This window comes from Ostrea edulis, chromosome 5, assembly GCF_947568905.1.
Source record: "Ostrea edulis chromosome 5, xbOstEdul1.1, whole genome shotgun sequence".
Classification (NCBI taxonomy): Eukaryota; Metazoa; Mollusca; class Bivalvia; order Ostreida; family Ostreidae; genus Ostrea; species Ostrea edulis.
In genome coordinates, this window is record NC_079168.1 from 62,861,426 (window position 1) to 62,873,371 (window position 11,946).

The 11,946-nt window shown below is 34.8% G+C and overlaps 2 protein-coding genes across 2 annotated transcripts; one reads left to right on the forward strand and one right to left on the reverse strand.

Moving 5' to 3' along the window:
• Positions 1-3,460: 3,460 nt before the first annotated feature.
• Positions 3,461-3,928, reverse strand: LOC125651078 (uncharacterized). Its single transcript, XM_056166120.1, has 2 exons — positions 3,700-3,928; positions 3,461-3,603 (listed from the first exon to the last, which is right to left on the reverse strand). Exons 1-2 carry the CDS (start codon positions 3,926-3,928, stop codon positions 3,461-3,463), a joined length of 372 nt encoding a protein of 123 aa, XP_056022095.1.
• Positions 3,929-10,911: 6,983 nt separating this feature from the next.
• On the forward strand, positions 10,912-11,379 carry LOC125651076 (uncharacterized). The gene is made up of 2 exons (XM_048879671.1): positions 10,912-11,140; positions 11,237-11,379. Exons 1-2 carry the CDS (start codon positions 10,912-10,914, stop codon positions 11,377-11,379), a joined length of 372 nt encoding a protein of 123 aa, XP_048735628.1.
• The last annotated feature ends 567 nt before the right edge of the window (positions 11,380-11,946 follow it).

An 11,946-nucleotide genomic window follows, 5' to 3' on the forward strand; every position in this document is an offset into this window, starting at 1 on the left:
TTCCATATGTGCGTATGTCCAGCTAAACTGTGATGAGCTGCATCCCGCATCATACAAGGTATTTTTAGATTTGTCAGATGTTCACTGATTGATAATAAGTTCAGTTTTAGCGCAATGACAGACAACACAATACCTTTGTACGTTTCCGAAAAGCATTACTCTTTTTAAATTTGTATGCAGTTTAATTGTGATGAGTCCGACTCGTACTTCTGAAGATATACTTTAAAGCATTATTGATATTACCTGTGTACTACAACTGCAGTCACAATAAAACTCAGCTAGATCAAATCGATCTTTGAAACGATGCATTTGTCCCAGAATGTCTGCAAAACATACCACTGATCAAGACTCAATTCGTTTAAAAAAGAAACCGAAACCGGATACGATGTTAACCGTATTTCTTTACGCATAAGCAGTATGTATTGAATTTATTTCGTGATATTCCTTACTGTGGAAGTAAAAGCTAGGGATTTTAGAAAATATTTGACTTTAATAGTGCTTGATGATTTACACAGCCGACTTTAATAGTGCATAATGGTTTTCACAGGGGGGTGCTATTGCACCCCCCCCCCCCCCCCCCCCCATCGGTACGGGCCTGCTAATGTATAGTAACGGAACAATTCTCTCTTTCTCTCAATTAATGTGCACTTAGGTCTGCTTAAGTAAGTTATTTGTCTGTTAAAACAACTCTCTATCACTATCAATTTTGCATTGCCTACCTTCTAGGTATGAAAATCCCAAAATGGAAACAGTCACTAAATTTTTCGTTCCAATGAAGACTTCCATTGCGCAAAATTTTATCTGTAGAAACTGAAGAGTTCCTGTGGGTTTTCTTATTTTTAAATCAGGGATATACGAGTAGTTATGTGGAGATACTATGTATCAGTAATTTTATAAGACAGACAATATGAGCAAGTCCCCTAATGTCTGCATCCTCAAATATGGGGTTATACACAATTTAACTGTTTAGAAATGGTTAAAATAACTGAAAAATGAGGCTGCAAAGATACACTCATCTAACAATACGATACGTATCCCGATATTCAGATCACACCATACGTATCACGGTACATTACTATTTATGTTCCGTTAGCCTCAGCTTTACCTTGCCAAGTAGACTAGGCTTGTTTTTTTGGCATGACAGGCAGAACCAGTAACACAGTGTTGAATTGAAAAAAATGTCATTTATTAATAAAATGATGAAAATGAAACTTGACAAAATAATGGGGGTCAGAAAAGACTAAAAAACATTGGTAAACGTCTTTGGATAAGTATTATGCAATCTGACCCCCAGCAAAATCTAACATAAAGATATATGGGGGCCAAAAACATGACCCCCAACAAACATCACATAAAATTATATGGGAATCAACTAATCTGTTATCTAAACAACACAACCTGCTTGATATAGAAATAATTAAATAATCATAAGATAAAGACAAATTGATCATTATTTACCATTTATTCCTTTAAACAATACACTTAACTGTCAAAGGACAGTTAAAGTACACAACGCATGTTACAAAACTTTTTTTCAGCAAAATTAATTTTTTTATGCTTAAATCTATTTTACATGTGTTTTAAATGGAGTGTTTTGTGTAGTTTTCGAGTTTGAACGCGATGAAATTCAAAGCTATTTCGATAATTTACGCGCCATTATCTGTGACGTCATATGCGACCTCGACCGAGGTCTGAAAACAATTGTTTTAAGCTATTTCATAAACAGATTAGATTTAATCGACAGAAAGCCAATCATCACGTTAACGGCTTGTAAATAGCATTGTATTATGTGTTTTATGCTGTTTAAGGGTCTAATAGCTGTCCGTAGAAAGCATCTTATTAGACACAACAAAGACAAAATGCATATAATTGTGTATACTTTGGAAACATGCGATGTGTTCTTTAAATGTGCATATTTTTCTTTCAAAATATTAATCTGTCCACTTCGTCTGGTTTGAGGGCAGAGCATTGGGCCGTAACAATATCTCCTGCGCAAGAAAACACACACGTTCACTGGGATCAGAAGTGAGCCAAGTAAGTTTGACTCGTTATAAAGAATGATATGTTGAAGAAGTTCATAATGTTTTAAAACTACAGGGAATACAACTCGCTGTAGTTAACGTTCTAAAATTACTTCGCATCGGTTGTGGAACTTCAGTGGAAGAGCATTCGCTTCGTACACAACAGAGAGGTCGTGATTTCAAGCCCCGCTCGTGCCATGGCTGCATCAAACTGACGACGTAAATATACATGTAGGTAGTGATTGTACCTTTGCCAAACCCTCTGATTTAAAGGTGAGAATCATGGGTCTTTCGGGTATGACCTTACAAACAGAGGTCCTTTGAAGCGGTTGCCGTTGGCACATTAAAGAGCCATCACTGCTACGGCTGTAAACGCCAAGCGTGGGAAGATACTTCACCTACAATTCTTGACGGGACGTGGAATCAGGTCTTTTGGAGGAGTAAGCATCCCCTGTCGACCGGTCGTACCCGCCGTGAGCCCTATATCTTGATCGGATAAACGGAGTAATCCGTAGTCAAAATCAGTGTACTAAGAACGGCCTAACCATTGGTATGTAATGGCAGTCAGCATTTGACCCATGTACAGTTTGTATCGCAAACTAGATTGTTGTAACGATCATAGGATTTTTAAAACGAGACTGTTGAAACCTCTGTAACATCAACATGTGCCTGCCTCGATTTAAAAACTGACCATACGCAGAACATGATCATGCGTAGAGAGATACATGTATAAACACCATATGCAGGTGGCAATGAAATATGGCTACATAGAGATGGGAAGATGACAATGGAGAAGCAGAAGTCATCCCGTTTTGCCATAAGGTTGTGTTGTTAGTATGCCATTAACAGCTCCACGAATGTTGAATGAAATATCTGAGTATGAAGCAGATGTAGGAAACATTACCATGTCCCTATATTAGGACTGTACATGGTGCATTTGGTTGATAGCAAAACTCGTTCTGATTTTTTTTTCGAGAACGAACTTTTTTTTCATGGCCACGAATTAAATAATTAACATAATGCCCTTTTGTTGAGAAACTTTTAAATAATAAGATTTTTATAGCAAGTGTCTGTGTAAAATAACAGCATTGGGGTAGGGACCATTCTACCCTAGAAGAAAAACAGGATAGCTACCAGTACAAGCCTCTAGCTCTGATTAATCTCTGCATTAGAAAAATACAACCTATTTTTTCTCTCAGGTATATGATTAAGATAAAAGCACAATAATATTGTTGTCATTTTCTTTCACATATCCGATGATTTGTAGGTACAAATTTAATGCAACAAGAATGACGAACAACAAAATACGTTTTGTTTTTATTTGTAGACAATAAATTACATGGATTTCTTTTATTTTAACATCGTAGTATGATAAAGAAATAGACTCTTAATTCTGCTGGATAATAATTAAACAATCATTTACTAATCATGCACAGTTTTTACACCTCGTCCTTGAGATTGACATATTTCTCCAATCTCTCCATCTCTTTCTGCGCTGTTTCAATTTGTCTCTGGACCCTTTCCTTATCTCTGTTGTCTTGTGCCCTCTTCTGCTTGTATACTTGGATTTTTTCTTGGGTTCCTAAAGTTTGAAAAATAAATCAAATTTTGAATAATCTAAAAGAAGTAGAAATTGCATTTCTATAATTTTCACACTGTTGTTGAAACAATCAAATACCTCGCCATCTTTCAAAGTCCTCCTCCTTTTGGCCGTTTATTATGCGAGTTGGTGGAAGCTTGGAATTCTCAGAGGCGCCGAATGTCACATTGAAGGCCATTCCTCCTTTCGCTTCGAACAATTCCTCAGTCACCACGGACCTTTGCACTAACTTGTATGCCTCTATTTCCTCTGATTCGGAGACACCCACCTTGTTATTTTTCGACAAACAACTTTGAAAAACACCCATTATCGCCTCTGTGTGTATAAGTTGTGTTGCAACTCAACGGAGAAGACAATAACGACTACTGTGACGTCATAATAAGAGAATTCATTATGACGTCAAACATTTTGTTTAATGTCCAACTATCACGCGCGTAAATGGAGGTCTTGCATTGTGACGCAACATATTATGATGGTTGACTGGTGCCTATTTGAAAACAAAGGAAATATATTGCCCAGAATGAATTGAAAACGCCATAAGTAATCTATTACTTTGATTGGTCAGTGACATCGTATAGCGGCCAGTTTTAAGAGGCATCACAGGGGAAAATGAGTGAAAATTGCAAATTATCTTAAACATCAATACGAAATTTGAATATAAAACAATTTATTGTACCAACAAATGTTTCTTTTTTTTTTTTAGCATTTACATTATACTTTCATCTCTGTCGGAATTTGCAGCCATTAAAATACATGTGCAAGATCCATACGTGTATTGTTCACAATAACAACTGCAGCGCATTTATGAGGAAATGGCTATTACAATTTTTCGAGAGGGTGGTGTTTTTATTATTTTTTTATTATTATATGGGAATGGGGTACTTCTAGATCGTCCCTAATGGGCAATGGTCCAGGTTTTTTGTCATCGACCCTGCGTTCATATAGATATGTTACTTAGTAAATCACTTAAAAGTGAGAACTAACTCTAGATACACTTAGATGGTTGGGACATTCATACTGTACATTGTAACAGGATTTGTGTAGTAACAACCCTCGTCTTCTGCTCCATTCTCCTGTACAAGAACTATATATTTTTTTTTAATCTTTCCGCAAATCTTGATATCAGCCGAACTCTTCAAAGTTTATTTAAAATGTTCCTAATATTGGTGTTAAAGCATGGAAAACCAAACGAAAATATCAATATACTGTGACTATTGAAATTCTACAGAATATGTCTGCAATAAACTAGTAACGTTTATATTATTACTAGTACAAGAAATATTTTATACGCATTATTTTAGTTCAAAGGTGTTAAACAGAAAGCAAAAAAAAAAAAAAAAAAGAATACGATAACAAACCTCATATAAAAAGTTATTCTCAAATGCTATTACCAATTAGAAGAAGTGGACGTCGCAAATATTTGTAACATCTAATCTGGAATATTTCTTCATTATTACATTGAAATGAAACATTCACATTTCATTAGAAATCCCAAACATCCATTGATATTGCTCAGTTTATATAAATCATACACTATGGTCAAATTCCTTCGTCGCTACCTCTATTTGAAAGAAGATCGAATTCTTTTTGTACTGATTCATGACTAATTAAGATACGGATAACTGTATTTGTTTTTTCGCATCAATCGATGCTCCCAGAGAAGAATGATATTTGTAAAATTAACGTCTCTCTGCTATTGGGATTTCATCAGCTGTCAAAGATATGCGTATCTTTCCTCCCTTAATTAACAAAGTTCTTAGACATCACTTTGAAATCAAATTTCATAGTTTATATGGATATAAAAACAAAAGCCTTGATACCTGTACTGTTGTAAGACTTTAGACTACAAGACATTATCATCCGTTACTTGATGAGTGATTAAAACTGAATTGGCCCATAAAATGTTAAGACAATTCTTGTCATAAACAGCCTCCTTAAGAATTAATCAAAGTACTGATAGTACAGAAAGACGGTGGCGTGGGTTTACAAAAAGCTTAACTCAGGTGGACTTAAAACAATACAGAGATACATGTAGTAAGTGCTTGGATGAGGAATCATTAATGGTAATTCATTTTGTAATAATAATTCAATAATGGTAAACCAGGGTAAAAGACTTGATTGATAGTGTATCCAAAGGACATTCCTATATAATATAATAATATTCATATATTCCCAATATGATCTAGAAGAAAACATGCATGGATATGAGTTTCATGTTCGTGTATTATCTTGAGAAAACAAATTTGCTCATTTACAAAGCATGATCTTAATTCAATTTTGGAAACTGCGTTTTTAAACTATATAGTTAAAGTATTTTATATGACGCGTTATTCAATAATTGGCTGAAGTCTTGGAATTCTCAATCACTAATTCTCAAACTAATAGATTGTTGGAGCTATCAAAAAGATATCTAGAGTAGACTCGATCAGAATATAAGGTCCCGTGGGGATCCGGGTAAGAAAAGTACCTCAGTACCCCTTGCTTGTCATAAGAGGTGACTAAATGGGGCGGTCCTTCGGATGATACCGCAAAAACCGAGGTCCCGTGTCACAGTAGGTGTGGCACGATAAAGATTCATCCATGCCCAAAGGTCGTAAGCGCCGAGCATAGGCCTAAATGTTACAGCTCTTCACCGGCAATGGTGACGTCTCCATGTGAGTGAAACAATTTTGAGTGGGACGTTAAACAATGTTCAACCAATAGGGTATAGGAATGATGTAAAACTCAAAAGAATATACAAAATTAGCTAAAATCATTTCAACTAATTGCAGCAGGTTAGCTAGAGGATGAACTTTATTAGCATCGAGAGATTCTCCTTTTTGGGAGCAGGTTGGGTTCAGCTTCAAATGGGCGAAAAACAATGTACACGAATTTAACTCCAAACTATCATAAAGATATATTTCCTGCTGAATTTACAACACAAGAAACACTCTAAATTGCATTTTCTTAAATGTAAATCTATAAAAAAAAAAAAAATAATTTAAAAATAATAATAATAATAAATAAATTCTTGTGTACCAACTGTTGTAAATGAATGATCATACACGATTTCGGCACAATTGTATATTAAACAAACATTTATTCCATTGTAACATTATCGATAGTCCTCTATGTACTTGTGGAAAAATTGAACATCTGGTCCTTAAAAAACAGTTTTATCCTTTTAATTCGTAAAAAGAATTGTGTGATAAGATGTAATTAATTAGTGACTTTATAGTAAAACCAAATTGTTGGTAAACGATCGATGTACGTATTTACACAGCTTTTTTATATCATTTATCTTCATGAACAGAATATATTTTCCGTTTTCCAGAAATCCATATCTTATTTTTTATTGAGCAATTTTTACTAAAATTCAAGGTGTTCGACTTCGTGCACAAATAATGGAGAAAATTAGTGGTTATAGAAAGTTAGTGTGATTAATTCTACACAATGAGGGCTGTAAAATCATATTTACTTGTCTAGTTGAATATTAATGAACTAAGTATTATGGAAAATTATTTTACAGTTATAAATCGAATTCACAGGTGAGGCAGCAAAATTGTTAACTATCTATTCTTAAGTTATTTACACATGAGATCCACGTGCTCCATCTGACAATCAGCTGATGCTTGCTGCTTTAGAAGTTGGTTATGGCCTTAGGGGGAAAATGTTTAAAACAAACAGAAATGCAATTCTATGGCGTGTGGTGTCATTTTCGATCTTCTTTATTACAAATTTTCTCGAAAACACACACAAGAAACTATCTATTGTAGCTATTTAATTCAATTCACGAGTGAAAGTTTGGAAAAAATTCCGGGTTTTTCCACACTAAATAAAATGAACGTACTGTCGACTTCACGTACAAAGTGCTTGCTTTTATTAAGTGGACAATGAATGTGGAGATTCACGCTAATTTCACTTTAATCACTATGATTTGATGCTAGCACAAATCTATTGTCGCCGTTATCAACGTTGACAATTTATTTAATTTGAACTATCCACGCAACTTACATAGAATTATCACAAGTAGCGGTTCTTTATCTTTCGCTTAAGGAAACTCGTCGCTTTGCGTAATGCGTACAATATTAAAGACACTGAAATTAACGAGGTGAAGGAATGGATGTTTAACAATAAGCCATGTAGACTTGATCCAATGGACTTCATAAGATGGAACATTTGTTCAAACATCGTTCTTGATATCTTCAGTTGAATATTAAATAAACCCACAAATTATACAAATCATAACTATCGTACAAAGATCAACGGCAATTAAAGTAGCTCACTACACCAAAGCTTATACTCTGTATGATACCACGTCACAAGATGGCGATTTAAATGTTTTGTGAAATTATTTGTATCGATCGATTTTTTTGTCTACCATCGTAGCTCATTGGTTAAAGCATTGGGCTGGTGAACCGCAGATCTCGAGTTCAAATCCCCAAGAGCCTTTTGTTCATATGTGTGGAAATATATTCTTTGAAAATCATGTTTTTATCCAAATATGTATATTTTTTGGGTTTTTTTTGGCATATATGTTTATTGTATATCATTATACTTATTGTATATCATATCTTTTATAATTAAATCAATTCGTACTGATTTGAGAAACTATTTCTGGGTGTAGTGAGCCACCTTAATATCAATATTATTTATTCCACAAATTACCAATGATTTGAAAATTAAAAAAAACAAGAAATCAACCTATTCAAACAATTCACAATTGCTCGTGGAAAATAGATCTTCATACTTTAAATAATCAATATTGTAATAGTATTTTGCCAGAAAAAATGACTGTGCATTATATCCATAGAATAGAATTTCCTACTCCGTGTGGTGCCGTGAAAAAGTACCGGGACATTCAGTTGACACGTCGTCTTAAATGGAGGGCTTTTAGAGAAACCGCAACTTCAAAGGTGCCGACTATTGATCACAACGCCGTTATCTTATGCATATTTAGGAATCGAGTAATATAATATACCAGTATTTGGGAATTATATTCGCGTATATAGCATACATGTTATTGAAAAAGCTTTTCAAAAACTGTTTACAATCATACACATATAAATTTGATAATAAAAAACATCTCATTTTCATGATTTTTTGCCTGCGATATTCTGCAGCTAGGGTCCTCGTGTACTATAGCGCCCACTGATTGATTGACTGATTGATTGATTGATTGTATCTTGCTTAACGTCTCGCTCGAGAATTTTTCACTCAAATGAAGACGTCACCAAGACCGGAAGGGCTTCAAATTTAGGCTTATGCTCGGCGCTTACGGCCATTGAACATTGGGGGTTCTTTAGCGTGTCACACCTACTGTGACACGGGTCATCTGTTTATAAGGTCATCTCCGAGGACCCGTGACATTCACACCTGATGCCGAGCGTTTGGCGATGGATGTGTCACTACCTGTTTTAAAGACTTAGGCCGAGATTCGAACCCCGACCTCCCGCATGCAGGGCGAACGCTCTAACCTCTCGGACTGAAGCGATAGCATAATGCAGTTGCTATAAATAGCCTACCGTTTAAAAAGGAGTACTTTTGTGTGAATTTGTTATTTATCAAAACCAACAAATTACTACAAAATTCAAATTGAATATTACGTAATCTTGCATAACAATTAATTGGCTGGGCTTAAATCAGAAAATTGACTAATGACTACAAATTGACTAGTTAAAGTTTAAACAGGCTGTCTAGTCACCTAACACGAAGTTACCCAGCCAATAAAACATGCACCAATGCCAAAACCAAGGTCGATGACTAAACCTGGACAATACGTAACTTTCGAGATATCAGCTCTTCTGTGATAAGAGGTACGTTCAGTGTTCTGTTAAACGCTTGGGTGGGTACAAGATCTATACATGTACTATAAACTACATGTAGCTATGTAAATACGGATAAAAATAACGAAAGTGTAAATTTTGTTTATATCAGCCGTTGGTATACATTAAACTGACCATATCAAGAATACTGTTTGATTGAATTAAGCCACTAAATCAAATATGAAATTATTTTTTATTTCCTCCTCTACACGAGTGATACTTTAATCAAAGAAAAATGGTGATTATCGATTTATGTGCGAGCTATTTTATTATATCAAATAATCATAAACTTACTAAAATTGTGTGTCCCTGCAGATTGGGTGGTTGCATGATGTCTGATAATCAGCCTTTAGGCAATATATCAAGGCAGTGTTAAGCATTTGTACCCACCGTGTGTGGACGAAAGTGTGTTTTTCGTCTCACTGTGCGTAAGAGTTCCAAAAAGGGAAAGAATTATTTAGCAACTCGGAAATTGCGTATTGCCCATTATGAAAAATCTAGACGTACCCCATTCCCAAATAATAAAAATAAAATAAGGAAAAACACCTTTCACCACCACCCCCTCGAAAAAATATCCACCACTATTCCAGATATAACTACTAGTAGTTTAATCCACATTTTGCTAATATTAGTTATGCACTCTGACCACCATCTGGGGATGTGGGGTGGGGGTGGGGGTCCCGTTGGATTCTCAAAGTGGTCGTTGTAACTTTTGGGTTTGTTACTTTGTCATTTAACTTATTTTTTTTTTTTTAAATATATCTTTTTATTTTATTTGTATTGTCCCATGGTGGAGCTACTCGTACATTGGAAGAAAATTTTTGACATATGGTAGCATAAAAAGAAGTGTTCTTGTATTCCTATTTGACATTTACACACGATTAAATTTACCTTTTGCAAAAAATAGATGGAACTATCTACATATTCTATGCTTTTGTCTTAGATATCTTTACAAATTGCAATAATAGCAATTTCCTCATAAATGCGCTGAGGCTGTTATTGTGAACAATGCATTTTTGATCTTGATAAATATACATATAGTACGTGTATTTTAACGGCTGGAAATTCCGACAGAGATGAAAGTAGAAAATATTAAAAGAAAATATGCATTTATTGGTACAATAAATTGTTTTATGTTCAACTGTTGTAAGTTTCGTATTAATGTGGCATAGCTTAAAGACCGAGAAAATAAGCACCACAATTAATTTTCACTAATTTTTCCCAGTGATGCCTCTTAAAACTGACCACTATATGATCTCACAGTTTTCAATTCATTCTGGGCAATTTTTCCTTTGAAAATGGAAAAGCCAGTCAACCATTATAATACGTTGCGTCACAATCCAAGACCCTATTTACGCGCGTGATAATTGGACATTATAAACAAAAATGTTTGACGTCATAATGAATTCTCTTATTATGACGTCACAGTAGTCGTTATTGTCTTCTCCGTTGAGTTGCAACACAACTTATACACACAGAGGCGATAATGGGTGTTTTTCAAAGTTGTTTGTCGAAAAATAACAAGGTGGGTGTCTCCGAATCAGAGGAAATAGAGGTATACAAGTTAGTGCAAAGGTCCGTGGTGACTGAGGAATTGTTCGAAGCGAAAGGAGGAATGGCCTTCAATGTGACATTCGGCGTCTCTGAGAATTCCAAGCTTCCACCAACTCGCATAATAAACGGCCAAAAGGAGGAGGACTTTGAAAGATGGCGAGGTATTTGATTGTTTCAACAACAGTGTGAAAATTATAGAAATGCAATTTCTACTTCTTTTAGATTATTCAAAATTTGATTTATTTTTCAAACTTTAGGAACCCAAGAAAAAATCCAAGTATACAAGCAGAAAAGGGCACAAGATAACAGAGATAAGGAAAGGGTCCAGAGACAAATTGAAACAGCGCAGAAAGAGATGGAGAGATTGGAAAAATATGTCAATCTCAAGGACGAGGTGTAAAAACAATGCGTGATTAGTAAATGATTGTTTAATTATTATCCAGCTGAGTTAAGAGTCTATTTCTTTATCATACCGCGATGTTAAAATAAAAGAAATCTATGTAATTCATTGTATACAAATAAAAACAATTAAAACGTATTTTCTTGTTCGTCATTCTTGTTGCATTAAATATGTACCTACAAATCATCGGATACGTGAAATACAACAACAACAATATTATTGTGCTTTTATCTTAATCATATACCTGAGAGAGAAAATAGGTTGTATTTTTCTAATGCAGAGATTAATCAGAGCTAGAGGCTTGTACTAGTAGCTATCCTGTTTTACTTCTAGAGTAGAATGGTCCCTGCTCAATGCTGTTATTTTACACAGACACTTGCTATAACAATCTTATTTAAAATGTTCTCAACAAAAAGTATGTGGGCTACAGAAATTAAAATTCCAACGAATTTATAACCGATTGTCTATTAGGTTTTAGACCAAGTCACACGTATAGTGAAACTGCCGCTGGTATAGGGTTGCTAGTACAAATGTGCTGGAAATTGATTTATTTGATTCGTGGCCATG

Coding starts and splice junctions, on each gene's coding strand:
- LOC125651078 (XM_056166120.1), bottom strand. CDS start 3,928: ATGGGTGTTTTTCAAAGTTGTTTGTCGAAAAATAACAAGGTGGGTGTC. Junction 3,604..3,699: donor GGACTTTGAAAGATGGCGAG/GTATTTGATTGT, acceptor TTCAAACTTTAG/GAACCCAAGAAAAAATCCAA.
- LOC125651076 (XM_048879671.1), top strand. CDS start 10,912: ATGGGTGTTTTTCAAAGTTGTTTGTCGAAAAATAACAAGGTGGGTGTC. Junction 11,141..11,236: donor GGACTTTGAAAGATGGCGAG/GTATTTGATTGT, acceptor TTCAAACTTTAG/GAACCCAAGAAAAAATCCAA.